The following is a 25049-nucleotide window of genomic DNA, read 5'->3' as shown; positions in this document are numbered from 1 at the left end:
AGGCCTCACCTATTCATAGTCCAGTCTTTAAATCAAATCAGTGCATGGTTGCTAGGGGAATTTGGACCCTAGCAACCATATGGCTGGAATTGTAAACTGGAGAGCTGCTGAATAAAAAGATAAACAACTCAAAAGCCGCAAATAATAAAAAATACAAACCAACTGCGAATTATCTCAGAATATCATTCTCTAATATTCTAAAGGACAAATTTATCAAGGGTCAAATTGAAAATGTTCCATTTTTTTATGATCAAAACTGTCAAATTCAATTAGAGTTTTTAAAAAAATTCTAATTTGATTTTTGAGATTTATCGCACTTTAAGAACTCAAATTTGACTATTCGCCACCTAAAACCTGCCGGATTGCTGTTTAAGTCAATGGGAGAGGTCCAGGGATCAATATGAAGTTGTCTGCAGCCTTCCTGGCGTTCGAGTTTTTGTCGGAAGTTTTTTAAATTCAAATCGAATTCGATTCGAGTTGTTGGGTCGATTTAATTCATCCGAGTTTTAAAACTTAGATTTTTTTTTAATACATTGTGATTGGTTGAATTTATGATAGTTTAGGGGAGTTTTTAAAAAACTCACATACATCTGAAATTCGACCTTTGATAAATGTGCCTCTAAAAGTTAACTTAAAGGTGAACAACCACTTTAAGCTCCGTTTTTAAAAAAATATTTGGTGTAAAAGAAAACTACAGAGTATTAGCAGAACGGCAAAAACAAGGGGCAGATGTATGAAGGGTCGAATAGCAAGGGTTAATTAACCCTCGATATTCGACTAGGAACAAAAATCGTTCGAATATCGAAGTCGAACGATTTAGCGCAAATCCTACGATCGATTATTCCTTCGATCGAGCGATTAAATCCTTCGAATCGAACGATTCGAAGGATTTTAATACAACGATCGAAGGAATATCCTTCGATCAAAAAAACTCAGGCAAGCCTATGGGGACCTTCCCCATAGGCTAACATTGACTTCGGTAGCTTTTAGCTGCCGAAGTAGGGGGTCCAAGTTTTTCTTAAAGAGACAGTACTTCGATTATCGAATGGTCGAATAGTCGAACGATTTTTAGTTCGAATCGTTCGATTCGTAGTCGAAGGTCGAAGTAGCCCATTCGATGGTCGAAGTAGCCCATTCGATGGTCGAAGTAGCCCAAAAAACACTTCGAAATTCGAAGTTTTTTTAATTCGAATCCTTCACTCGAGCTTTGTAAATGTGCCCCCAAGTGTATCATACAGGAAACAAAAAATAGGCATCTGACAGTAAGTTATTCTTTTTTAGATAATTAAGGGATGCAAACAATTACGGAAGTTGAAACAATCTTCAGGCTTTGACGGGATTCCATCGTTATTTACAGAGCAGATGAGGTTGATAAAAAGACACACGTTCATGTCCAAGTGAAACCTGTCTACCTTCTATGTCATGTAGAGAAAAGCAAAATTTCAGGAATTTCCCTTCTTGAAGCTATCTAATGTATCTGCCAGGTGTAAATCTATACTTATCTTTAGTAGCTGCAGACAAGGCTCAGTAAACCCCAGGGAACTCCTATGATCCAGATGAGTAGGTCATGGAGATGTATAGGCTCCCAGTCTATGGGGCAAATTCACTAACCGGTGTTAAGGTGGCCTATATAGATATGATATATGTGATTATAATACACAAGAGCCATGAATATCTTGTAAATTATATCCTTATAAACGGTGAGTTCTGATGTCATCAGTTATAAACGGTGAGTTCTGATGTCATTTCTGTCACATGACTCACTGAAATTTGTGTATTATAATAAATAAAGTACCCCCAGTTGCAAAATATGAGGATATTAGAAGTTACCTCAGAGTTCATGACCTGTATAAAAACACTCGGCCTTCGGCCTCGTACTTATATATGGTCATGAAACTCCTCAGTAACTAATAATATCCTTATATTTTACAAGAGGGGGTACTTTATTCACTATATAATAAAGGCCACTGGGAAAATTCACAAGCGATGGCTTTGCGCACCTGGACAACGCTAATTCACGAAGATCAGAAGTTGCGCACAGGGTTCCAAATGTTAGCGAAGTTGCGATAGCGAAAATACGATCAGCAGTTCGAAGTTACGTTAGCGTTGCCAAATTGCATACGGCGTGCAGTTAAAGTACAATGGACGTATATGTTGCAGCAAATACATTCCACTACACAAGGCCAGGGAACCTTAATAAAATTATATAATGCCCTACACATGTGCCCACACTATAGTTTAGGTGCCGTATGTTATCAAATGTAGGGGGGAAGGAGGGTACCCCAAAAAAAATTTACGATCTTTTTCAGCCTGTCACCCTGTAAAAAAAGACGCTAGCGTTTTTTGGGACTTAGACAAAACTCCTATATACTCTATTGCACTTCAGCTGATCTGAGCCGGCGAATTAAAGTCTTGCGATAGAGGAAACGTGCGAAAATTCGCCTGGCGTTACAGTGCAAAGTTGCGCCAGAGTCTATCTTCTTCGCCAGCGAATTTACTCCAGCGCCTGTTAGTAAATCGGCAAAGTGGCAAAATGAAGTAACGCTGGCGAATTTTCAGCAGCTTTAGCCACTTCACCATTTAGTAAGTTTCCCCCTATGAGTTCTTGAGGTTACTCCATAGAATAAAGTGCCACCAGTATAGTCTATGGGTTTGACTCTCAGGTTGAGGGACAATTTCCAGAGTTAAACAATTACAAATATTTTTTTTGTCTTTGCCAAAACACATATTGAGATAAATTCTGAGCTCTCAGGACTTATCACAATATGTGGATTATTTCAAAACACAGATAAGTAAGGCACAAGATAAATACACAAGGACAGACTGACCTTCATACCAAGCCTAGTAATATAAGCCAAAGGGTCATCAGTAAGCAGAACAATCATTTCACATCCCCATAACACATTTTAGAGAGGAAAACTGTATTGTTATATAGGTTTAGATATAACCCCCCCATCGCTGTAGAACCAAGGACCTAGTTTCGTATTTGGGGTGGGGGGAGCTGCATGAGGGGAACCCAGTTATAATAAGATTTCTAACAATTGCCACAAAGCTATATAAATATTTCAGAAATAAGTGTAGGCTGAGACAATAGGGGGCAGTCAACTCAGGGGGGCCAGACTGTTATGATAGGGGTGGGTCTCGCATAAAAGGGGACAGGTTTGTGTTATTGGGGTCTGGGGTCAGTTGGCTGTATGTGCAAATCAGACTCATTCCTCAGGGCATGGGTGAGGGGCGTCAGGACCCAGAGACTCAAGGAGGAGAAACAGATGTGGAGCTCAGGGAACCATCAAGGAACTTAGGATGGGAACTAACATCTGCTTTGATTTCCTCCCACAGACACATGGAATGGCAAACACACAGCTGCATGGAGAGATAACAGCACAACGACAACACCTGGCAAATGAGTTTCTATTGAAATAATGTCTATAATTAGGATTGGGACTACAATTAGACAACTAGGGGGTGCATTTCAAACAGTTTAGATACTTTTAATTACCTTAATGTCTGTAGTTGTATTATTATTGGCCCTAATGTAGTGGTGACGTCACTATTATCCCTCCCCAAACTGCGGGGCTTCCAGGGAAACGAAACAGTTGTACAGTTCTATACTGGGAATAGGGACGTGTTTTGTTTGTGTTCCTACATAGAATGTCACATACAATCAGCATGGCACCTCTGCAATTTCTCTTCTTCTTCCTCTGTGAGTAACGTTTTATTTTACTTTTTTACTTTTAATCAGCCAAAATGTTTTTTATTAGAAATCCTTAGTTATTCCTACTCCATTCTTCTCCTACTGCTGCTCTATTAAAGATTTGGGGTGAGTGCTTATTTGTACCCTGGGTATCCCTGGAACTATAGCAGGGTGACACCCCAATGTTTCTATATATCTGTAATCTTGTTATGAGCTAAGGGGGCCCAGTCTGAAGGTCAGTTAGGGGGAGATTTGGGGTGAGTGCTTGTTTGTACCCTGGGTACCCCTGGAACTATAGCAGGGTGACACGCCAATGTTTCTATATATCTGTAACCTTGTTATGAGCTAAGGGGGCCCAGCCTAAAGGCCAGTTAGGGGAGATTTGGGGTGAGTGCTTATTTGTGCCCTGGGTACCCCTGGAACTATAGCAGGGTGACACCCCAATGTTTCTATATATCTGTAACCTTGTTATGAGCTAAGGGGATCCAGTCTGAAGGTCAGTTAGGGGGAGATTTGGGGTGAGTGCTTGTTTGTACCCTGGGTACCCCTGGAACTATAGCAGGGTGACTGTAACCCCAATGTTTCTATGCTTTTCTTACAGTTAAGGAGCCGTTCTATCTATCTATCTATCTATCTATCTATCTATCTATCTATCTATCTATCTATTATCTCTCTCTCTCTCTCTCTCTCTCTCTCTATCTATCTATCTATCAAAGGGTATATAAAACTGGGATGTGTAATCTGATTACTTTCCTTCACCTCTTACCATTACTGGACAATGAAAACACTTTCATGTAATTGTTCTGAACTAACTAGTGCTTAATTAGTTTTTTGTTCACCAGTGCCATCCTGAGAAAGTTAGCCGACACCCAAGCTGTCATTGGTTGCTAGTTAGTCATGTGGTTTATCATAGGTTTGGCAAGGTTTGCACTCCATATCACTAACTGACTAAAATCCATATATCATTTGATAAAAATTTAAAAATAAAAGCTTCTGTTTATGTATTTCCATTTTCAAGCAGTTTGATTTTCAAATCAGGATTTTAATGACTCATTGAATATAATTGGAATAAAATGATTTTGCAATCACTTTTTTTCCCCTGCAATTTAACACAATTGAGTTTTTGAAATGGAGTAAGAAAAAAAGAAAATTGTACAATTTGAAGTAAATAGATACAGGACTATTGTTATATATGGGAAATAAAATCATTATAGTATGACTTTTAAACATTTACAAAACAAACAGAACGATAAATCTTTCTGTGTTTTCTGTGTTTTTATCACAGGGGTTACAGCAAATGCAGGTAAGTGCTCTCAGAAAAGGGAATTTTATTAGAAAACCTTCTGATAATTAGGGGCCCATTTACTTAGCTCAAGTGAAGGAATAGAGGAAAAATAGCTCGAATTTCGAATGTTTATTTTGGCTACTTCGACCATCGAATGAGCTACTTCGACCTTAGACTACGACCTTCGACTTCGAATTGAACGATTCAAACTAAAATACGTTCGACTATTCGATAGTCAAAATACTGTCTCTTTAAAAAATTCTTCAACCCCATAGTTCGCCACCTAAAACCTACCAAGGCGAATGTTAGCCTATGGGGAAGGTCCCCATAGGCTTCCTAACAATTTTCTGATCAAAGGAATATCCTTCGATCGATGGATTAAAATCCTTCGAATCGGTTGATTATAAGGATTTAATAGTTCGATTGAACAATTATTCCTTCGATCGTTTGATCGTAGGAATAGCGGTAAATCCTTAGACTTCGATATTCAAAGTCGAAGGATTTTACTTCAACGGTCAAATATCGAGGGTTAATTAACCCTCGATATTCAACCCTAAGTAAATGTGCCCCTTAATGTCTGTAGAGCTTTGAATGGTTACCATGATCTGCCCAACATGCAGACACCTTGCATAGAGCCATGGGCCAATCAATTGGATGAAGTAATTGGATGAAGTAAAGGACAGGCCAGTGTACAGGGACCTTGATTGGAGCTTAAGTGGAAATGGGTGGATAATACTTTGGGCTTACATGAAGCAGTGTGCATTGATTGGGGAATGACTCAAGATGTACTGGGAAGGGGAACCATCAAGGGTTTTTTTGTGTCCCGTTTCAGGATCTTCCAGCAAACCCATTGTGAGCTTTGATCCTAATTGGGTCACGGTATTCACCAAGGAATCTGTAACTCTCACCTGCAACGTGGATCCCCCTGAACCAAGAGACCAGATCTATTACTGGTACAGGGACAACCAGATCATCCCGTTGTATCTTGGAGCAAAGAGTGTTAAAATTGACTATGTGAAACAAGAAGATGGAGGAAGCTATCAGTGCCAAACAGTTACCAGTGTTAAGAGTGAACCCGTCACACTGCAAGTTGCTCATAGTAAGTTTATTTCCTATTATAACATTTATTTTTATTACATTAACAAACCCAAAGATAATATGGTTGTTCTGGGTTAAGCTATCTATTATTGGATAGTTAAAAGAAATGTGGACAAATATATGGCACAATGGATTGGCCTCCTCCTCCTTCCTCAATGGTGGCGAATGTGTTCCCAACCATTGGGTTCTTATTGTGTGTGTATTGGTGTGTGGAATGTCAATTGGAATCTAGGGGCCCCATACCCAAGCTATTCAGATATTTAAAAAATAAAAAAAATGGAATTTGAAAATTAGTAAATTAGTAAATTGACCTCCCCATGCTTCATTAGCCAAAGTAATTATTTGTTCTATAGAACCAGCTGAATTTTAGGTGGTCATTAGCTTCCTTCCTTCTCATAGCAGTCGCTTGAAATTAATTTCCCCATTTACCCCTTCTTAACGTGGCTTAATAATTAAAAAAAATCAATAAAATGATTATTCCTTACTTGAAAATAGTTAAACTGGCCTCTTTAAAAAAATAATTATCGTCATTAGTGTCATGACAGATGGTGTGACCAAGACAGAGAGAATTTACCAGACACCAGGACTGTGATTGGTTCTTTGCTTTATTATACAATAACATTTTCGTAGAAGGTACTTAACAAAAGCTTTATCTTTTATTCCTTTGTTGTCCAGTGTAGAATAAATTAATTCATGAAAACTGTTGCCTTTTTCTGGCAAAATAAACAATGGATAGTGGTGGAGCAACGGCCACCCTTTTATAATTGAAGAAGAGAATTTTTACCCGAAGCAAAACGAATGGCTCAACATGTTTAGGAGGACAACGAGGTTGGGGAATGCCCTGGTGATATTGTCACCTGATAACATTAATGCCTTTAAAGGAGAAGGAAAGCTACGGAGGCATTTTATTGGCAATAGATTAGCTGCAATAGTGCAAGCTAGAATGCTATATTTATTCTGTAGAATGTTTTACCATACCTGAGTAAAAAGCTCTAGAAGCTCTCTGTTTGTTTAGGATAGGAGCTGCAGTATTAATGTGGTGTGACATCACTTCCTGCCTCAGTCTCTCCCTGCTCTGGGCTCAGATTACAGTAGAGAAGCGAGGGGGGGGAAGAGGAGCAAACTGAGCATGCTCTTGCCCAGGGCAATGATGTTTAAGCTGAAGGCAGGAAGTCTGATACAGAAGCCCATGTGTACACAATAGAAGGAAAGAAATGCAGTGTTTCTTTTGACAGGGGACTCAGATCAGCACCACTTTGGGGGTTTACTGGTATATTTAGATGGACCTTTCTGATAAGGCTTACTTAGTTTTAACCTTTCCTTCTGGCTTGGATCTCTTCTAGGACTGCAAAATATAATAAACACTTACAATAATGTTTCCTTTGGTTTCAGGTTGGCTCACACTGAAAGTACCCGCGTTTGTATGTGAAGGGGATGAATTATATGTGTCCTGTGCAGGGTATCCTGGGTATTCTGCCAGAGACGCTGTGTTGTACAAGGACAATAAGGTTATAGGATCCTCTCCCTCGAATGCAGATTTTCTGGTTGGAAGAGCAAATATGACAACGAGTGGTTTGTACAGATGCACCCGACAAGTGAAGGACGGTGTCATATATTATAATTATGCTAGTGAAGAACAAATTGCTGTAAAAGGTAAACTTTAATAATTAGAATTTTAATTTGTATTTATTTGGGTCAAAATCCCTAATAAAACTAATGACCATTTCATAAAAACTTTTGAACTGATAAAATCTGAAATACTTTTGGCCATAGAACATAATTGTTTATGCCTTCTCAGTGATGGTGGACATTTCAACCCACAAGTGAAATAAAAAAAAGTTCATAAATAAATATTGTGAAAATGTGTTTTTGGGAAAAAAAAAACTGTGAGCCAGGAAAGGTATTCAACCAATCTGGCCCATGAGAAAATGTTATTTTATGGTTTATCATATGAAAAATGATGGGCGAGATTCAGTGAGGAGAGAAAACTTTTGATCTATGTAGTTAAGGTCCAGTTTTTTCTATGGATACACCAAATCCAAGCAATTTTTCACAGGATTTGGATTTGGCCAGATCCAAGAGCCTGGCTGAACAGAATCGGAACCCTACATGACTTAATAAATTTGCTGTGTGTGCTTCGCATATGCATATTTTATTTACCCCAGTGTGTCGGAAATGTATGCCAGTCACAAGGGTTTGTATTTGGTTTGGTTTTTGGCTAAATCCATATTGGAGAATGTGGGGAATCAGCTGAACCCTGAAAAGCAGGATTCAGTAAAGTTTTTTTCCCATAGACTTCCAAAGGACGTTATATGCGATTAGGGTTGCCACCTTTTCTAGAAAAAAATACCAGCCTTCCTATATTCTTGTCGTTTTTCCCTATTAATAACATTGGCATCAAACATAATGTTTACCAGCCAGACCAGTAAAATACCGGCCAGGTGGCAACCCTATATGCGATAAACAGTTTTCCTCACTGAATTGCATCTCGCTTCATGAGAAAATCTGAAATTGAACTAGGAGATGTCTTTCTCATCTAATTGAATCACCCTTTTGGGCCAGATTTAATTCAGTGAGAAAAAGGTTTATCACGTGAAAACTCATTATGAGATGCAATTCAATTCAGAAAAACTTATCTCACTGTTTATTAAGTGGGTGCTATACCTGGGGTGCTTGTTTATATCAATGGCAGTAATAAGGCATAATAATTTGTATTTCACATTATTATTTGATAATACTTTTTTTTCTAGAGCTGTTCTCCAAACCAGTGATGAAAGTGAATCCCAATCATCTGACAGAAGGAGATCACATGACCATAACATGTGACACAAAGCTCAGCCCACACAGAGAGACTACAGAGCTACAGTTTGTTTTCTACAGAAATGGGCACAATGTGCAGGGATTCAGCTTGGACAACACATTCCAGGTTTCTTCAGTGCTCCTTGAGAATGGTGGGAATTATACCTGTGAGGTCACAACAATAAATGACACTGTGAGGAAGAGGAGCGATGAGATCAGTGTCCAGGTGGAAGGTGAGCAAAGCTTTGCACAGTCACCTGATTTATAGCAAATGTATATTATTACCTACACTGGAAAAGGCGCTTGCAAGGGGACATTATAGACAGATAGCAGGGGACCTTTTTACCCATAAAGAGAATCATGTACCAGAGGCCTCCCCTTCAGACTAGAAGAAAAGAAGTTTCATTTAAAGGAACAGAGTAGGGGGTTCATCACAGTGAGGTTGGGGAATGCACTGCCGGGTGATGTTGTGATGCTGATTCAGTTAATGACTATAAGAGGAGCATTTAAGGGTGGCATTAATATTAAAGAATATTGGAATCAATATATAAAGGACCAGTAACATCAAAAAAAAATTAAAAAAAATTTGTTAATATACATCTCATTAGGGATAATGATATCCTAATAAATCTCTGTACAGAGCTCATCCGGGTGCCCTGTACAGTTCTTGCATAGGGGTTGCTTCTGATGCCGGCAGGTGACACGGGGGCAGGAATCAGATCCCCAGAGTCCCACATGGTGCAACTACAGGAATCCTCCCGCCTTGTCAGTGAGTGTGTGAGACTGTGCCCCTTCCCAGTCCCAAGCCCCAGCCACTTGTCCAAACCATTGTGCCCCAGTTCCCATGCCAATATCCCTAATAAGATCGCTCAGTGTATAGATTCATCGCGCTCCCAGGTGCAGATTTACATAATGTGATTCATTCTGTTGCTCCCCTCTCCATTCAGATGCTGCGCACAGTGAAGAGTCGCTTCAAGCCCCTGCACCCCAGAAAGGCACTTGGGAGTGATGAGATGTACACAAGCTCATTATGTGCCATGGTAGGACAGTAGGTTCCTGGGGAGGGGACTGAGAGTCATGGGCACAGAGACTGTGGGCTCGGAAAGGCTTTGGTCACCGGGTCTCCGGGAGATGCGTAAAATGACACGGGCACTGGGCTGAGGAGAGGTTGGGGTATCAGGGGGTTCAGGCCTCATGGTGAATCGTTGTGACTGTGAGGGACAACGGGCACAGACAGTCCCTAAAATACTATGAGAAGCTGAGGGAGCCCAGGTTCGAGGCTCCTCCCGAAACTCTGTACTCAGGAGAGGGTAGTTAAACCGAAGCCCGCTATAGATACACCCACATTGCTCTGGCGAGCCACGAAGCTGCAGCAACAGTCCAGGGTGGGATCTCTCCAAAGGGGCAGCAAGATCTGCAAAGCCATGTCCTCAGGCAGCCTCCCCAGCACTGCGATTTCTTGTAGCCTCCGCGAAATGCACAACCCAGGCGTCCCTCTCGGTGGAGCTCTGCTTGGATAGTAGGTTGATAGTAGGTTGAAGCCTCCCACCTTCACTTGCTGTCAGTACAATAGGAGAGATAGCCAGGGAGGAGAAATCCAGAGCTGCACGATGTTGATGTTACTGGTCCTTTAAGATCTACATTTCTACATCTGTTTGCTAGGGCCCGGCAGTGCTGACAGGGCGCCCTAGGCACCCGGCAGGATACCAACCGCCTGTGTGCGCGCACGTGTGTGCACTCGGAACTGTACGTGCAGGCATGTGCTTGGAAGTGAGCACTCGCAACTGTGCGCATGTGCAAGAGCACATGCACCGCATAACAAGGCATGTAACAAAGGGGAAGGGCACGGGAGGGAGTGACAGAGGGAAGGGGAAGTGCTAGAGGGGAGGAGAGAGGAGGGGGTGAGAGCAGCAGGGGAGGTAGCTGCCAGGATTAGCTTGTAGGCAGAAAACGTTTGAGTAGGTACCTGCTCAGCACCCCCACATCTTTGCACCCTAGGCAGGTGCCTCTTCTGCCTACTCCTATTTCCAGCTCTGCTGTTTGCGATTGGGTTCGTTTAGTCGGTAAAACTGATGGACTTTTTTCAGCCGTAATTGTGCTTTTATTTTCTGATATAGTTTGGTGTGATATCTAAAAGGTTTAGTCTGTGCGCTCTTCCCATTTCAACCCAAATCCAGTGAAAAAAATTCACACACTGGCAACATTTTGTCAAAGTTTTGCCAAATGCATTAAAGTCAATTTGCTGTTTTATCTCACATTTTTTTCATGCGGCAAATTAATTGGAGTCAATGTGTGTTTTTTCTCAAGTTGGGTTTAAGAACTGATAAAGGGATTTTGTCATGATTCTTATGGTTAACTTTTTATTTATAAATTATACGGTTTACAATGCAAATAATTCACTCAACCATTTATATTTTACATTATTATTTGATAACACTTTTTTTCTAGAGCTGTTCTCCAAACCAGTGATAAAAGTGAATCGCAATCACATGACAGAAGGAGATCACATGACCATAACATGTGACACAAAGCTCAGCCCACACAGAGAGACTACAGAGCTGCAGTTTGCTTTCTACAGAGATGGGCACAATGTGCAGGGATTCAGCTTGGAAAACACATTCCAGGTTCCTTCAGTGCTCCTTGAGAATGGTGGGAATTATACCTGTGAGGTCAGAACAATAAATGACACCGTGAGGAAGAGGAGCAATGAGATCAATGTCCAGATGGCAGGTGAGGAAAGCTTTGCACAGTCACCTGATTTATAGCAAATACCTGCACCGAAAAAGGCGTTTGCGAGGGGACATGATTAGACTTTACAAGTACATTAGAGGACATTATAGACAAATAGCAGGGGACCTTTTTACCCATAAAGTGGATCACGTACCAGAGGCCTCCCCTTCAGACTAGAAGAAAAGAACTTTCATTTGAAGCAATGTAGGTGGTTGTCATTTAAAGGAACAGAGTAGGGGGTTCATCACAGTGAGGACAGTGTTGGATTGTGATGCCAGATCTTGAGCCCACCAGAAAACCAAAGAACATGAGCCCACCAGAAAACCTTAGACAGTGGACCTTTCCAAACTATTATTTCTACTCTACTCACTCAACCCCATAAAGAAATAGGGAATGACCATGAAATAGCCCAAATTTATAGAAGCAAAAGGGCCCACTAACACCTGGGCCCACCAGGAATTTTCCTGGTATCCCAGTGGGCCAGTTCTGACACTGCAGTGAGGACAGTGAGGTTGGGGAATGCACTGCCGGGTGATGTTGTGATGCTGATTCAGTTAATGACTATAAGAGGAGCATTTAAGACTGGCATTAATATCAAAGCATATTGGGATCTTAAGATCTACATTTCTACATCTGTTTGCTATTGGATGTGGAGTGGGTGAAATGGATGGACTTTTTTCAGCCGTTATTGTGATATCAATAGATGGGAGTGAAATCTAAAGGGGTGGTTTGTGTGCCCTTCCCATTTCAACCCAGATCCAGTGGAAAAATTCACAAACTGGCAAAATTTTCATCAAAATTTTGCCACATGCTTTAAAGTCAATTTGCTTTTTTTCCCCTCAAATTTTTTACTTGCAGCAAATAAATTTGAGTCAATGGGTATTTTTTCTCAAGTTGGGTTTAAGTCCTATTTCAACCCAAATCCAGTGTAAACAAAATTCACAAACTGGCAAAATTTGCGCCAAATGCATTAAAGTCAACTGGCTTTTTTTTCTCACATTTTGTTCTTGCCGCAAATGAATTCGAGTCAATAGGTGTTTTTCTCTCAAATTGTGTTTAAATAGTTGCCGAGTTCCAGTCTACAGTGACATCACTTCAGGATTACAAGGAAGAAGAAAGGGAGGTGGGTCAGTTGCCAGTGGTACATCTTGCAGGTAAGTTTGAGTAGTAAATATTGGGGTAGGGGATTTGATCAGTAGGTTTGGATCTAACACAAGATAAGTATATAATACACAAAAGCCATGAATATCTTGTAAATTATATCCTTATAAACGGTGAGTAGTGATGTCATCAGTTATAAACGGTGAGTAGTGATGTAATTTCTGTCACATGACTCACTAAAATTTGTGTATTATAATTAATAAAGTACCCCCAGTTGTAAAATATGAGGATATTAGAAGTTACCTCGGAGTTCCATGACCTGTATAAAAACACTCGGCCTTCGGCCTCGTGTTTTTATATGGTCATGAAACTCCTCGGTAACTTATAATATCCTTATATTTTACAAGAGGGGGTACTTTATTCACTTTATACATTGTACATATTGTAACTTTATCTTATACGTACCGAGTTGATGAAGTCCATTATTTCCTATGGGTTTGTTCACACTGTGCCTCTTGGAACTGCTGACTGCAGGTAGATGCTAACTAGACACACAATTGCTTTAAAGGGAAACTAAACCTTAACAAATAAGTAGCACATAAATGCTGCACATTTTGTTTTGGGGTGCCGGCCCAAGGCCACCACATCCAATTATCAGGGAATGAAGATGCCCCAATAGCCCCTGATCTTATTTTCTGCTGACTCCCAGCACATGCTCTGCGTTGCTGTCACTTACCTGTTCTTATGGACCGACTCATTATATACTGTGTAAATAGAATATAACAGTCCCAATCATGGCATTGGTAATTAATACAGATTCTCATTACATGGCAGCTCAAACACCAGCATCAGAATTTAATAATCAGCCCTGTAGCATTAATTATGATTTCTTGATTATTTCCCACACTGCCTAAGCTTAGATTCCCCAGTGATGGCTCCTGTGTACAACGGTTAAGACCTGGTTCATTACTGTTATAGAAGTGCTGCACTTTTAGGCTGGTGCATTTCTAGCCTTATTTGCTTTTAGGGTTTAGTCCTCCTTTACAAACTCCTTTTTTACACATGAGCCACATTCAAATGTAGAAAGTTGGAGAGAAACTCAAGCATGAAAAAATGTTCCTGGGGTGCCAAATAAGGACTGGGTATTTAGTAGCCCCTATGTTAGAGTCCTCCATCGGTGCCCGTGGAATACACACAAGGTTGTCGGGTTTTGGGTAGAAAGACTTCTCTCCATACGTACCCCGCTGATTGCAGGATACATTTCCCCCACCTTCTGTTGTTAAAAAAATATATTCCCCCCTGACCTGGTTAATATGTGCTCTTACACCTACCAGTGTGTCACTTCCAGTTCTTGCGGGCCCTGGGTCTGGCCTAAGATTGGGGCATTGCCAGTAGGTTCCGGCAGTTGGAAAATGGGGATTTTTAGATGGCCAGCAGTTCTGGGTTTGGCTCTCACCTAGTAGGTCTGGGTTGGGCGCGGGACCCACACAGAACTCTACCCTATGTGAAATGGCAGCCTAAAGGAGGCTCTGTTTGGCTGTACACTTGGTTTTTAGGCAACCAAGTCTGGTTTTCAAAAATAAGCACCTGCTTTGAGGCAACATAGGAGCAACATTCAAGAGGTTGGTGAAAAACATGTTGCTCGCTAGCCACTGTATGAGGACCACTAGTTTAAAGCAAAATTGTGCCCATAACCATCGTACCGTAGGAGAGACCAACTGAGTGATGTGACTTTTGAGTTATTTTTCCTTCTCTTCTTCTTTCTTTTTTTAATAACCCCCCTTTGAATTACAACTACCTATTGTATCATAATCAGGGTCGAACTGGCCCACCGGGATACCAGGCCTATTTCATGATCATTCCCTATTTCTATGAGATCAAAGAGGCTAAATAGATGGAATGGAGTATAGTATGAAAGGAGACTTGGAGAATAGAGGTGAATGAGGAGAGGAAGAATAGCAGTAATAAGATTGGCCCCTGATCTAAGATTAATTCTTGAGCCCCTGGTCAAAGGTTTTTGGGTGGGTCCCTGGTGTTCCAGTCTAACACTGATCATAATTGACTAACAGTGTTTTACTTTCTTTTAATAGAGAGAAGCTTTGAACCAATAGGAGTAGAAATCACTATGGCTTTGCTGATGTCCTTTCTCACTGTGGGGCTCCTTGTCTTTGTGTTCAAAAGTAAAGTTGCCTTATCCTTCTTCAACCAACATTCTTACCCAACAAGCTCAGGTAACACTGCATCGTCATCATCATCATCAACATCCTAGATGTAATGAAATGAGTGATACTAAAATAGCTGAGCTAACACTCTTAACTGCACTCACACAGTGAAACAAACTTTGTCTTAAAGGACCAGTAACATCAAAAAAAAATAAAAAAAAATTCGTTAGTGTACATCAAAAAAAACCCACCAAGGCAAATAAAACTTTAAAATTGCAAAGTCTTTATTAAGAAATAACTTACCAAAACTCCACTTCCGCTCCTCTTCAGAAAAGGCGACACGGCGACCATCCATCTTGCGGCACTGGATTGCTCCTCCCTGGCTATGGACAGCTTGTGAAGCAAGCGACAGAATGGCATAGAGAGGAGGCGAGTGACGGCGGATCGGGCATTTGGTGTTTCTTGTGCACCACAGCAGCAGCTTCCACTCATTCCGGGGTGCCATCGTAGCAGCTTCCTGGCACTTGCGTTTCTTCCTGCCCTGTGGATTGTTAATCCCCCTCCCTCTCTGTTCCCTTTCATACTTTCATTTTCAGCTCACGATGAACTAGCAGCTGCCTGGCGGGGGGCACTTGCGTGTCTTCCTGCCCTGTGGATTGTAAATTCCCCTCCCTCTCTATTCCTTGCCGCCGCAGAGTCGCTGGTAGGAAGGCGCAGCCGGCGCTGTTAGATTTCTACTGCCGCATCCCATTCTTCAACAAACCGCGAAGTCAAGTAGAAATCAGCCGGCACTGTTAGGTTTGTGCCGCCCGGATCAGTGCGCACCAGCGCTGCTTCAAAAACAGGTTTAGAATAATGGCGATATCTGGTGCCGGCTGATTTCTACTTGACTTCGCGGTTTGTTGAAGAATGGGATTCGGCAGTAGAAATCTAACAGCGCCGGCTGCGCCTTCCTACCAGCGACTCTGCGGCGGCAAGGAATAGAGAGGGAGGGGAATTTACAATCCACAGGGCAGGAAGACACGCAAGTGCCCCCCGCCAGGCAGCTGCTAGTTCATCGTGAGCTGAAAATGAAAGTATGAAAGGGAACAGAGAGGGAGGGGGATTTACAATCCACAGGGCAGGAAGACACGCAAGTGCCCCCAGCCAGGCAGCTGCTACGATGGCACCCCGGAATGAGTGGAAGCTGCTGCTGTGGTGCACAAGAAACACCAAATGCCCGATCCGCCGTCACTCGCCTCCTCTCAATGCCATTCTGTCCCTTGCTTCACAAGCTGTCCATAGCCAGGGAGGAGCAATCCAGTGCCGCAAGATGGATGGTCGCCGTGTCGCCTTTTCTGAAGAGGAGCGGAAGTGGAGTTTTGGTAAGTTATTTCTTAATAAAGACTTTGCAATTTTAAAGTTTTATTTGCCTTGGTGGTTTTTTTTTGATGTATACTAACAAATTTTTTTTAATTTTTTTTTGATGTTACTGGTCCTTTAAAGTCTTAATGTGCCCACTAATCCCTATGGCACAACAACAACATTTATTTTAAAAGGTGGGTTAAGGTGGGGCACTTAAGCTAAATATTTAGTTTGTGTACACATTGTATCAACAAAAAAATAATGAAGATTTTTTTCCTTTAAAAATACTCAGGGATATTAAAGGAGACATAAAAAAAAACAAATTTTATGGTGTTGAGTTCATTTGGGCTAAAAAAAATAATTAAAAAATAGCCCCTTTATTGGAGTTCCCTGTAGATGTTGACTGGTCCTTGTCTGTGTTTTAAATGAGGGGTGGGCGTGTTCTAACGATCCCTTTCAGAAGAACAGTGGGAGGTGGATAGCCAATCACAGCCCTGCAGTCACAAAAGCAAAGCCAGGCTTCAGTTCCCTATCAGGTTCAGCTAGCTGCTGATTGGTTCCTGTCCTACAGTGCAGTGAGCTGAGTGCTGCACAGCCTGGGAAAGGAGGCAGCAGGAAGAGGAAGAGATGGGCGCGACTAGTAGGGTTTTTGCTGAAAGTTTCCATAAAGTAACCAGAAACACAACTTTTTCAAGCACATTCCTTTCCTTCCTCCAAATGAGTAAAATGCACTGGTACATTCTTGTTTTTACATAAAAAAATAAGCAATATTTGACCATATTGATTACTGCCTGATTGACCCTCAAAACAAAAAAAGAAATGAAATGGTTAATGTGAGAAAGATTTTGACAACAAGTAGGTACTATCGCCTCACCTTTTTCAGAAAACACCAGGTGGTCCCAATAAGTATTAGCCTGAAATTTTGGATTCCATGTCTGTATATGTAGAATAATTCAGCAGCATCCTAAATCTAAATGCAAATACAAGTTAAAATGTATTGGGTGCCAGACAATATTGTCACGTTTATACATGTTATACTTCTGAATTATTCTACAAACTGTCAATCTGAAATGTCAAATGGGTCGATATCCTGCTTACATATACAGGTATCCCAACGGATCACCCATTCCTTATATTCCCACTAGTGATGGGCGAATAAATTCTCCTGTCATGAATTCACAGCGAATTTCCACATTTTGGAACTGGCGAATAAATCTGTGATTCTCCGCGAAAATTCACCTAAGTCAAAAAAAAAATTGGATGCACGTCCGAAAAGTCGCTTGCGTCAAAATCGCAGCGCATCAACTCGACACCCATTGACTTTAACGCCAGTGTCAAAAATGATGCGATCGATTTTATGGACGCAAGTCCAATTTTTAATTTCTATTTTCATGATTTTTTCGCAAATTTTTTGCTGTTTCAAGAGTTTTGCGGGAAATTCACAAATTTTTCGCCAAAGCTGGAGAAATTCGCCCCCATCAATGATTCCCACCTCCCAGTTGGTAATGACATTGGCATAATAAAGACTGTTGAGTTGATTAGGAGAAAATCTCCAACCTGGCTGAGGATTTCTGTTTCAATCGTCCCACGACCTAAAACTGAACCAAAACTCAATCTGATAATATCTGAACACAGGATGAGCTTTAGAAAACTCCGCTTCTCACAATGCATTTAGGAAAACATCATCTTATTCTTACCTATAAAATAAGGATAACATTAAAATTCTCACTGCTATGAAATTTCAGAAAAATGCCAGATGATTCATTGAAGGTTTAAAATGATTGTATTAATTGTGTCCATCCATAGGAATGAATATTCTTAGACCTGGAGATGAGAGAAAAATATTCCATTAAAACAGTGAGGAATGACCCAAATGGGCAGAACAGAAATACAAAAATACTTTTGGCAGATTTTAATTAAAAAACAAAACAAATAAAACCATGAAATTTGACAACATACGGTATTTTATCCTTTCAGAAAGGACCTGATTGGTTTTCAATTTCAAACAGAGGCTGAGGCAGGTGTCCTATTGGCTGGTGCATTATTAGAAGATGTGCAAGGGCTACAATAAACTTGACTTTGATCTCTTAACCTGTGTGTTGTACCTCTCTACCTTGTTTTTAGCATCAGTGGAATCCAGTGGAAACAAAAAGGATATGAGTTACAAGTACATAGATGTCTAACCAGCTCCAAAAGGTCAGTCCAAGTCAAGTTCTGTACAGGAATGGGACTTGTTATCCAGAATCCTCGGCACCTGAGGTTTTAGGGATAATTTCCTTAATTTGGATCTTCATACCTAAAGTCTACAAGGAAATCATGTAAACATTAAATAAGCCCAATAGGCTGGATATGCTTCCAATAAGGATTAGTCATATCTTAGGTGGGATCAAGTACAGGTGTGGGACCTGTTATCCAGAATACTCAGGATCTGAGGTTTTCTGGATAATTTCCTTAATTTGGATCTTCATACTGTACCTTAAGTCTACTAGAAAATCATGTAAAGATTAAATAAAGCCAATAGGCTGGGTTTGTTCCAATAAAGATTAATTGTATTTTAGGTGGGATCAAGTATAAGTATAGGACCTGTTATCCAGAATGCCCGGGACCTGGGGTTTTCTGGATAACAGATCTTTCAGTAATTTGGATTTTCATACCTTAAGTCTACTAGAAAATCATATAAACATTAAATAAACCCAATAGACTGGTTTTGCTTCCAATAAGGATTAATTATATCTTAGTTGGGATCAAGTACAAGTTACTGTTTAATTATTACAGAGAAAGAGGAAATCATGTTTAACAAATGTAGATTATTTGGATATAACAGAGTCGCTTTTCCATAATTCCGAGCTTTCTGGATAACGAGTTTCCGGATAACAGATCCCATACCTGTATAGTATATTTATGAATCTCCATTGTGCCCTCAGTAGGGTAGATGAAGTGGGGTTTTACATGTGAGCTGTTTTATGTGATATTTTCATGGATGCACCGAATCCAGGATTCAGTTTGGGATTTGGCCAGGATTCGGCCATTTTCAGCAGGATTCAAAATCAGCCAAATGCTTCTGCCCGACCGAACTGAATCCAAATCTTAATTTGCATATGCAAATTAGGGGGGAATCACGTGACTTGTAACAAAACAAGGAAATAAAGCATATGCAAATTAGGATTCAGATTCGGTTCGGTATTCTGCCAAATCTTTTGCAACGGATTTGGGGATTCGGCCAAATCCAAAATAATGGATTCGGTGCATCCCAAGATATTTTAAAGAGGCCTACATTGCTAAGGGTATAGTTTCCCTTTAATAAAGTTTTAAGTTGGGGGTCAAAGCCGTTAATAGTATAAGAATATTAACATTAATTTTACACACTTCTAATTAGTGCTGAGCAGTTATATGAATTGTCTGTTATATAGTGTAGATCGTTAGCAGATCGTTAGCAGTGCTGATACCTGAGCTCTTAGATATACTCTACATTTTAAGTAAATTTAAAGGACTTTCTATTCAATTTAAAAGAATGTTTCTTTTGTTTTACTTATAATTTTGCTTTTTGTTTGGTGCAGGATGAGAACAGGGTGTTGTTTATGCCCCAGTGAAGAGAGAGAAATACCTGCACAATATCCACATCAAGAGACCTTTGACCTTTTGCCTTCCTTTTCTCTGTCCTCCCAGGAGACTCAGGGTTTATTCTTTTTCATTTTCTTCTGTGTTTTTAACTTAGAGTTAATCATTTCAATGTGTTTTTCTATGAGAAACTGTAATAAAAATAAAATTCTTTTCCTTATAAAAAGAATGTGTAATATTATATCATTCAGTCCAGTTGTACAACATCAGTTTATTATTAATTAATTTCTGGTTAGAAGTCACTGAGGGGTTGTTCTGTGACCATATAAAGGCACAAGGCTGCAGGCTGAGTTATACAGGGAACTCTGAGTATCACTCATGTATTATAAGGGATAATGTACCCCTACTATAAATGATAAGGATATTAGAAGTCACTGAGGGGTTGTTCTGTGACCATATAAAGGCACAAGGCTGCAGGCTGAGTTATACAGGGAACTCTGAGTATCACTCATGTATTATAAGGGATAATGTACCCCCTACTGTAAATGATAAGGATATTAGAAGTCACTGAGGGGTTGTTCTGTGACCATATAAAGGCACAAGGCTGCAGGCTGAGTTATACAGGGAACTCTGAGTATCACTCATGTATTATAAGGGATAATGTACCCCCTACTGTAAATGATAAGGATATGAGAAGTCACTGAGAGGTTCTGTGGCAATATAAAGGCACTATTCCAGATGTTTAAATAGAGCCAGACACAATTCAGTGAGAAGTTATTCTCAATGTTTATTGAAGACTGACACAAAACTGAAACTGAATTAGGAGAAAAGTTTAAAAAAAAGGATGAAATGGAGAAATATGGATTTAATAATCTCATTTAAGATGGACTGAGTTCCCGAATTGGGAAGCAGATGAAATCCTATATCAATTCCCAAATGATAAACAAGAGAGGGTGCAACACAGCGGGAAACATGGCCCTTGTCTAACATGTTAATCAATATGTCTCAGTTTCAACTTTTGATCATTTTGGCAAATTTCCGCCATTTTGCAAATTTTCGGTGAAGTGAAATGGGTTAGATTCGCCCTGCACTAGTAGCTGAATAGTTTTAAGTTAATTTAAAGGGATACTGTCACAGGAAAAAAAAATTTTTTCAAAATGAATCAGTTAATAGTGCTGCTCCAGCAGAATTCTGCACTGAAATCCATTTCTCAAAAGAGCAAACAGATTTTTTTATATTCAATTTTAGAAATCCGACATGGGGCTAGACATTTTGTAAATTTCCCAGCTGCCCCAAGTCATGTGACTTGTGCTCTGATAAACTTCAATCACTCTTTACTGCTGTACTGCAAGTTGGAGTGATATCACCCCCTCCCTTTCCCTCCCAGCAGCCAAACAACAGAACAATGGGAAGGTAACCAGATAACAGCTCCCTAACACAAGATAACAACTGCCTGGTAGATCTAAGAACAACACTCAGTAGTAAAATCCAGGTCCCACTGAGACACATTCAGTTACATTGAGAAGGAAAACCAGCAGCCTGCCCGAAAGCATTTCTCTCCTAAAGTGCAGGCACAAGTCAAATGACCAGGGGCAGCTGGGAAATTGACAATATGTCTAGCCCCATGTCAGATTTCAAACTTGAATATAAAAAAATCTGTTTGCTCTTTTGAGAAATGGATTCTGCTGGAGTAGCACTATTAACTGATGTGTTTTGAAAAAAACCTGTTTTCCGATGACAGGATCCCTTTAAGGACCTTCACCAGTGCATTTGTTTTTTTTGTGGTGCTAAATGTATATCAATACAATGCATATTGCTGAGCATAATCAATATCTCATCTTAATAATGTATAATATGTATTTATTCTCTGTACCTTCAACAGTTACGGTGACTATGGAAAATGCAGGTGAGTCTCGCATTATTTGGTTTCTTCTTTTGGCATTATGAAAACCTGAGGTTTATTGCATGATTTTAGCAGTGTAAGAAGTGCAAATATCTTGAATTTTTTTTAATTAACTTCTACTTTGGTTATATGTCTCTTTAATGTATTTTAATGGGTAACCATCACTTCTGTTCTGGATTAGTAAAAATGTCCCAAAACAGTATTTATTGTTTTTTTTTTTCTTATTCCTTATCCAGAAATTTTGAAATTACAAGAAGACCATTTCCCATAGACTCCATATTAAAGGAGAAGGAAAGTGATTGTATACTTGGGGTGCCAAATGTTAAGTACCCCCAAGTGATTGTATTTACTTATCTGACACTCGGGGTCACTGCTCCTATCAGCAGAAAACTGCACCAGTCCGGGGTTTTTCCAGTGAGTGGTGATCTTCTTCTTCTTCTTCTTCTTCTTCTTCTTCTTCTTCTTCTTCTTCTTCTTCTTCTTCGATCCAAATTACAGAAAGATCCTGTATCTGGTCCCAAGTATTCCAGATATTATATTCTATACTTGTATTTAACAAGTATAACCAGAAATCTACAAATTATATAATGTTCATCCATTTTATCCAAATAATCAACATTTTTAATTGATTTCCTTTTTCTGTGTAACAATAAAACAGTCGCTTGTACTTGATCCCAACTAAGATATAATTAATCCTTATTGGAGGCAAAACCAGCCTATTGGGTTTATTTCATGTTTACATGATTTTCTAGTAGACTTTAAGGTATGGAGATCCAAATTACAGAAAGATCCATTATACAGAAAACCCCAGGTCCTGAGCATTCTGGATAACAGGTCCCATACCTGTAATAGAAAAAAGTGTTAGGGTTGGGAAAAACCCAACCTAAAACTATGATAAAAAAGTGAAAATGATTTGGAGAAAATGATTCAACATTCAGAACAGTTTGGGTGCATGTTTATATCAATGTCATTTTGTCTTTAAATTAAAATGAGTTGAATAGTGCATTACTGCTCATAATAACTTTGCAGCTTATAGGAATCTAAATCAGTATGTGGAAAAAAGATCACTCCATCTACTGAATATACTGTATGTATCAACCTTAATAGAAATAATTAAGCCAGAGTTACAAAAGAACCCAACTTTACTGATGCAGCTGATACACGGAATGCACAAAAATGAAACTCACTGGGGCAGAAGAATTCAGCAAAATCCTGCTGAAAAAGGCAGAATCCTGGCTGTATTCCGAACCGAATTCTGGATTCAGTGCATCACTACTTTCATTTAGGGGCAGCTCCCGCTTATGAATTAATGCTAGAGAAAGTTCTCCAGCGTTCAGCTGCCGAGACACAACTTCACATTTTGATGAATTAGCGAAGTGGTAAAGAATTAACATCTGACAAAGTGTGGTGAAGCCTTCGAAGGCAAAAAAAAATCGAAATTTAGTGAATTTGCCCAACTAAATGTGTTGTTGTGGCAAAATGCTAAACTAAGTCCAGGGGGCACATTTACTAAGGGTCGAATATCAAGGGTTAATTAACCCTCGAATTCGACCCTCGAAGTAAAATCCTTCGACTTCGAATATCGGTTTAAAGTGGCGAAGTAGGTAGTCTAAGTTTTTTTTAAAGAGACAGTACTTCGACTATCGAATGGTCGAATAGTTGAACGATTTTTAGTTCGAATCGAAATTGAAGGTTGAAGTAGCCTATTCGATGGTACCCAAAAAAAACTTCGAAAAGTTTTTTTTAATTCTAATTCTTCACTCAAGCTTAGTAAATGTGCCCCTATCTGTACTTTGTAATGTGTTCATCGTCTATATTTGCTGTCAAACTCACATATTATTTGTTCCATTACAGGAGAGGCTTCTCATAGAGCCACAATATTCACATCTGAATCTGTAACTCTGACTTGTAATGTAGATTCCTCGGCACTAGGAGATCCAGGTTATCCCTGGTATAAAGATGGAAAACCAATAAAAAAAACAAGACAGGAGAAATATACAATAGTCACTGCCAAAGTGAAACATAATGGGGAATAACAATGTAAGTCCCATAGCAGTGACCGGAGTGAAGCCGTTAGACCGGCGGTTAGTGACGGTGAGTTTTTAAGGCCATTTTTTCTGATATCAGACAGTTCTTTGTGTTTCACTTTTTATCTAATTACTGTCTTATTACATGTTACATGTTTGGTTCCTACACATGTAACAGACGAGTACAGCATACTGGCTATTATTATGAGAAAAAGAGCAGTGTCCTTATATCTGTAAAAGGTAAAAAAAGAATTGATTTATAGTCACAAACTTGACCTTCCTGTAGACTTCAAGGCTGTAGTTCAGCTCCTCACTATTGCTCCCACCCTTTGGGCCACCAATTTAGTAATAACCACTAACTTTAACTTATAGTTTAACACTAATAACTAATATCTACGCAGTAAGGAATTTGTTGGTCTTATGAGTCAAGGTTAATACTTGATTACTAATTTTGTATATTGGTGTGTTCCTTGCATCTGGTGGAGGGCAGAATTATGGCCACAAATAGGTTGCCTCAATGTTGGGGGGCGCTAGGCACTTTGGAGGCAGCCGGCTGAGGCAGTTGTGAATTTAACATTGCTCCATGGTGACGAATGGAGGGTCGAGACTTCATCCCCTACTCCTCGCCTCGTGCAGAAGGGGAGGCGATTGAGGAGAGATTTGCCTTGGTGCTCCAATTGGTTTGGCCTTGAAACTTTTATTCTGGGGAAACACTCTAAATTAAAAGTGAAACAAAAGACAATGTTGTTCATTTTTGCACTTCCCTAAACCTTATCTAAAGTTAGTAAATACAGCCTTGTGTCTTTACTGAATAATCAGATAGCCCTAAATCAGTGGTTGAATTGGGTTTAAAAAAGTGGAGGGATGGGAATGTGCCGCGCTGCAAATTTTTTTAGGACACGCCCACATGCATTGGCCACACCCCCTTTTTAATAAGCCTCGCCCACCAACATTTCCATGTTTATTAAAAATATTTTTTTTAATATTGCAAGAAATACCGTATATACTCGTGTATAAGCCGACCCGTGTATAAGCCGAGGTACCTAATTTTACCTACAAAAACTGGGAAGACTTATTGACTCGCGTATAAGCCTAGACACAACTACAGCCCTGTCTCCCAGCAGCGCACATTCTGCCAAAGCAGAATATTTATATTAATTAGAAAGGTAGCGTTAGCATATGTACTGTATGTATACTGAGTATCTCCTCCATAGTTGTGCAGAGTATGCAGCTGTAGGATCGTTCTGTGCAACTATTGGGTCCTGAAGTTTCTGTGCATTTAGCGTGTGGAGGCAATGGGGCTCTCCTCCGTGTTTGTTCCTAATGGAAAAAACTGTTCATAGTGATA

The 25049-nt window shown here is 39.9% G+C and overlaps 2 protein-coding genes across 2 annotated transcripts in view; both read left to right on the top strand.

Moving 5' to 3' along the window:
• Positions 1–3462, top strand: part of fcrl2.L (Fc receptor-like 2 L homeolog) — an 81511-nt gene extending 78049 nt beyond the window's left edge. The window contains exon 14 of the mRNA XM_041573697.1: positions 3340–3462. Within this exon, the coding sequence (XP_041429631.1) occupies positions 3340–3423 (84 nt within the window). The 3' untranslated portion in view covers positions 3424–3462. The remainder of the gene's footprint in view (positions 1–3339) is intronic.
• Positions 3463–3579: 117 nt separating this feature from the next.
• Positions 3580–19918, top strand: LOC108699451 (Fc receptor-like B). The gene is made up of 10 exons (XM_018231535.2): positions 3580–3703; positions 4980–4997; positions 5812–6078; positions 7470–7730; positions 8828–9109; positions 11325–11606; positions 12671–12760; positions 14798–14938; positions 18338–18409; positions 19771–19918. The coding sequence occupies exons 1-9, from the start codon at positions 3652–3654 to the stop codon at positions 18394–18396; spliced, it is 1452 nt and encodes a 483-aa protein (XP_018087024.2). The 5' UTR covers positions 3580–3651; the 3' UTR covers positions 18397–18409; positions 19771–19918.
• Positions 19919–25049: the final 5131 nt, after the last annotated feature.

The sequence above is a fragment of the Xenopus laevis genome, chromosome 8L (assembly GCF_017654675.1).
Source record: "Xenopus laevis strain J_2021 chromosome 8L, Xenopus_laevis_v10.1, whole genome shotgun sequence".
NCBI classification, from domain to species: domain Eukaryota; kingdom Metazoa; phylum Chordata; class Amphibia; order Anura; family Pipidae; genus Xenopus; species Xenopus laevis.
This window is presented reverse-complemented; position numbering and strand designations above follow the sequence as displayed.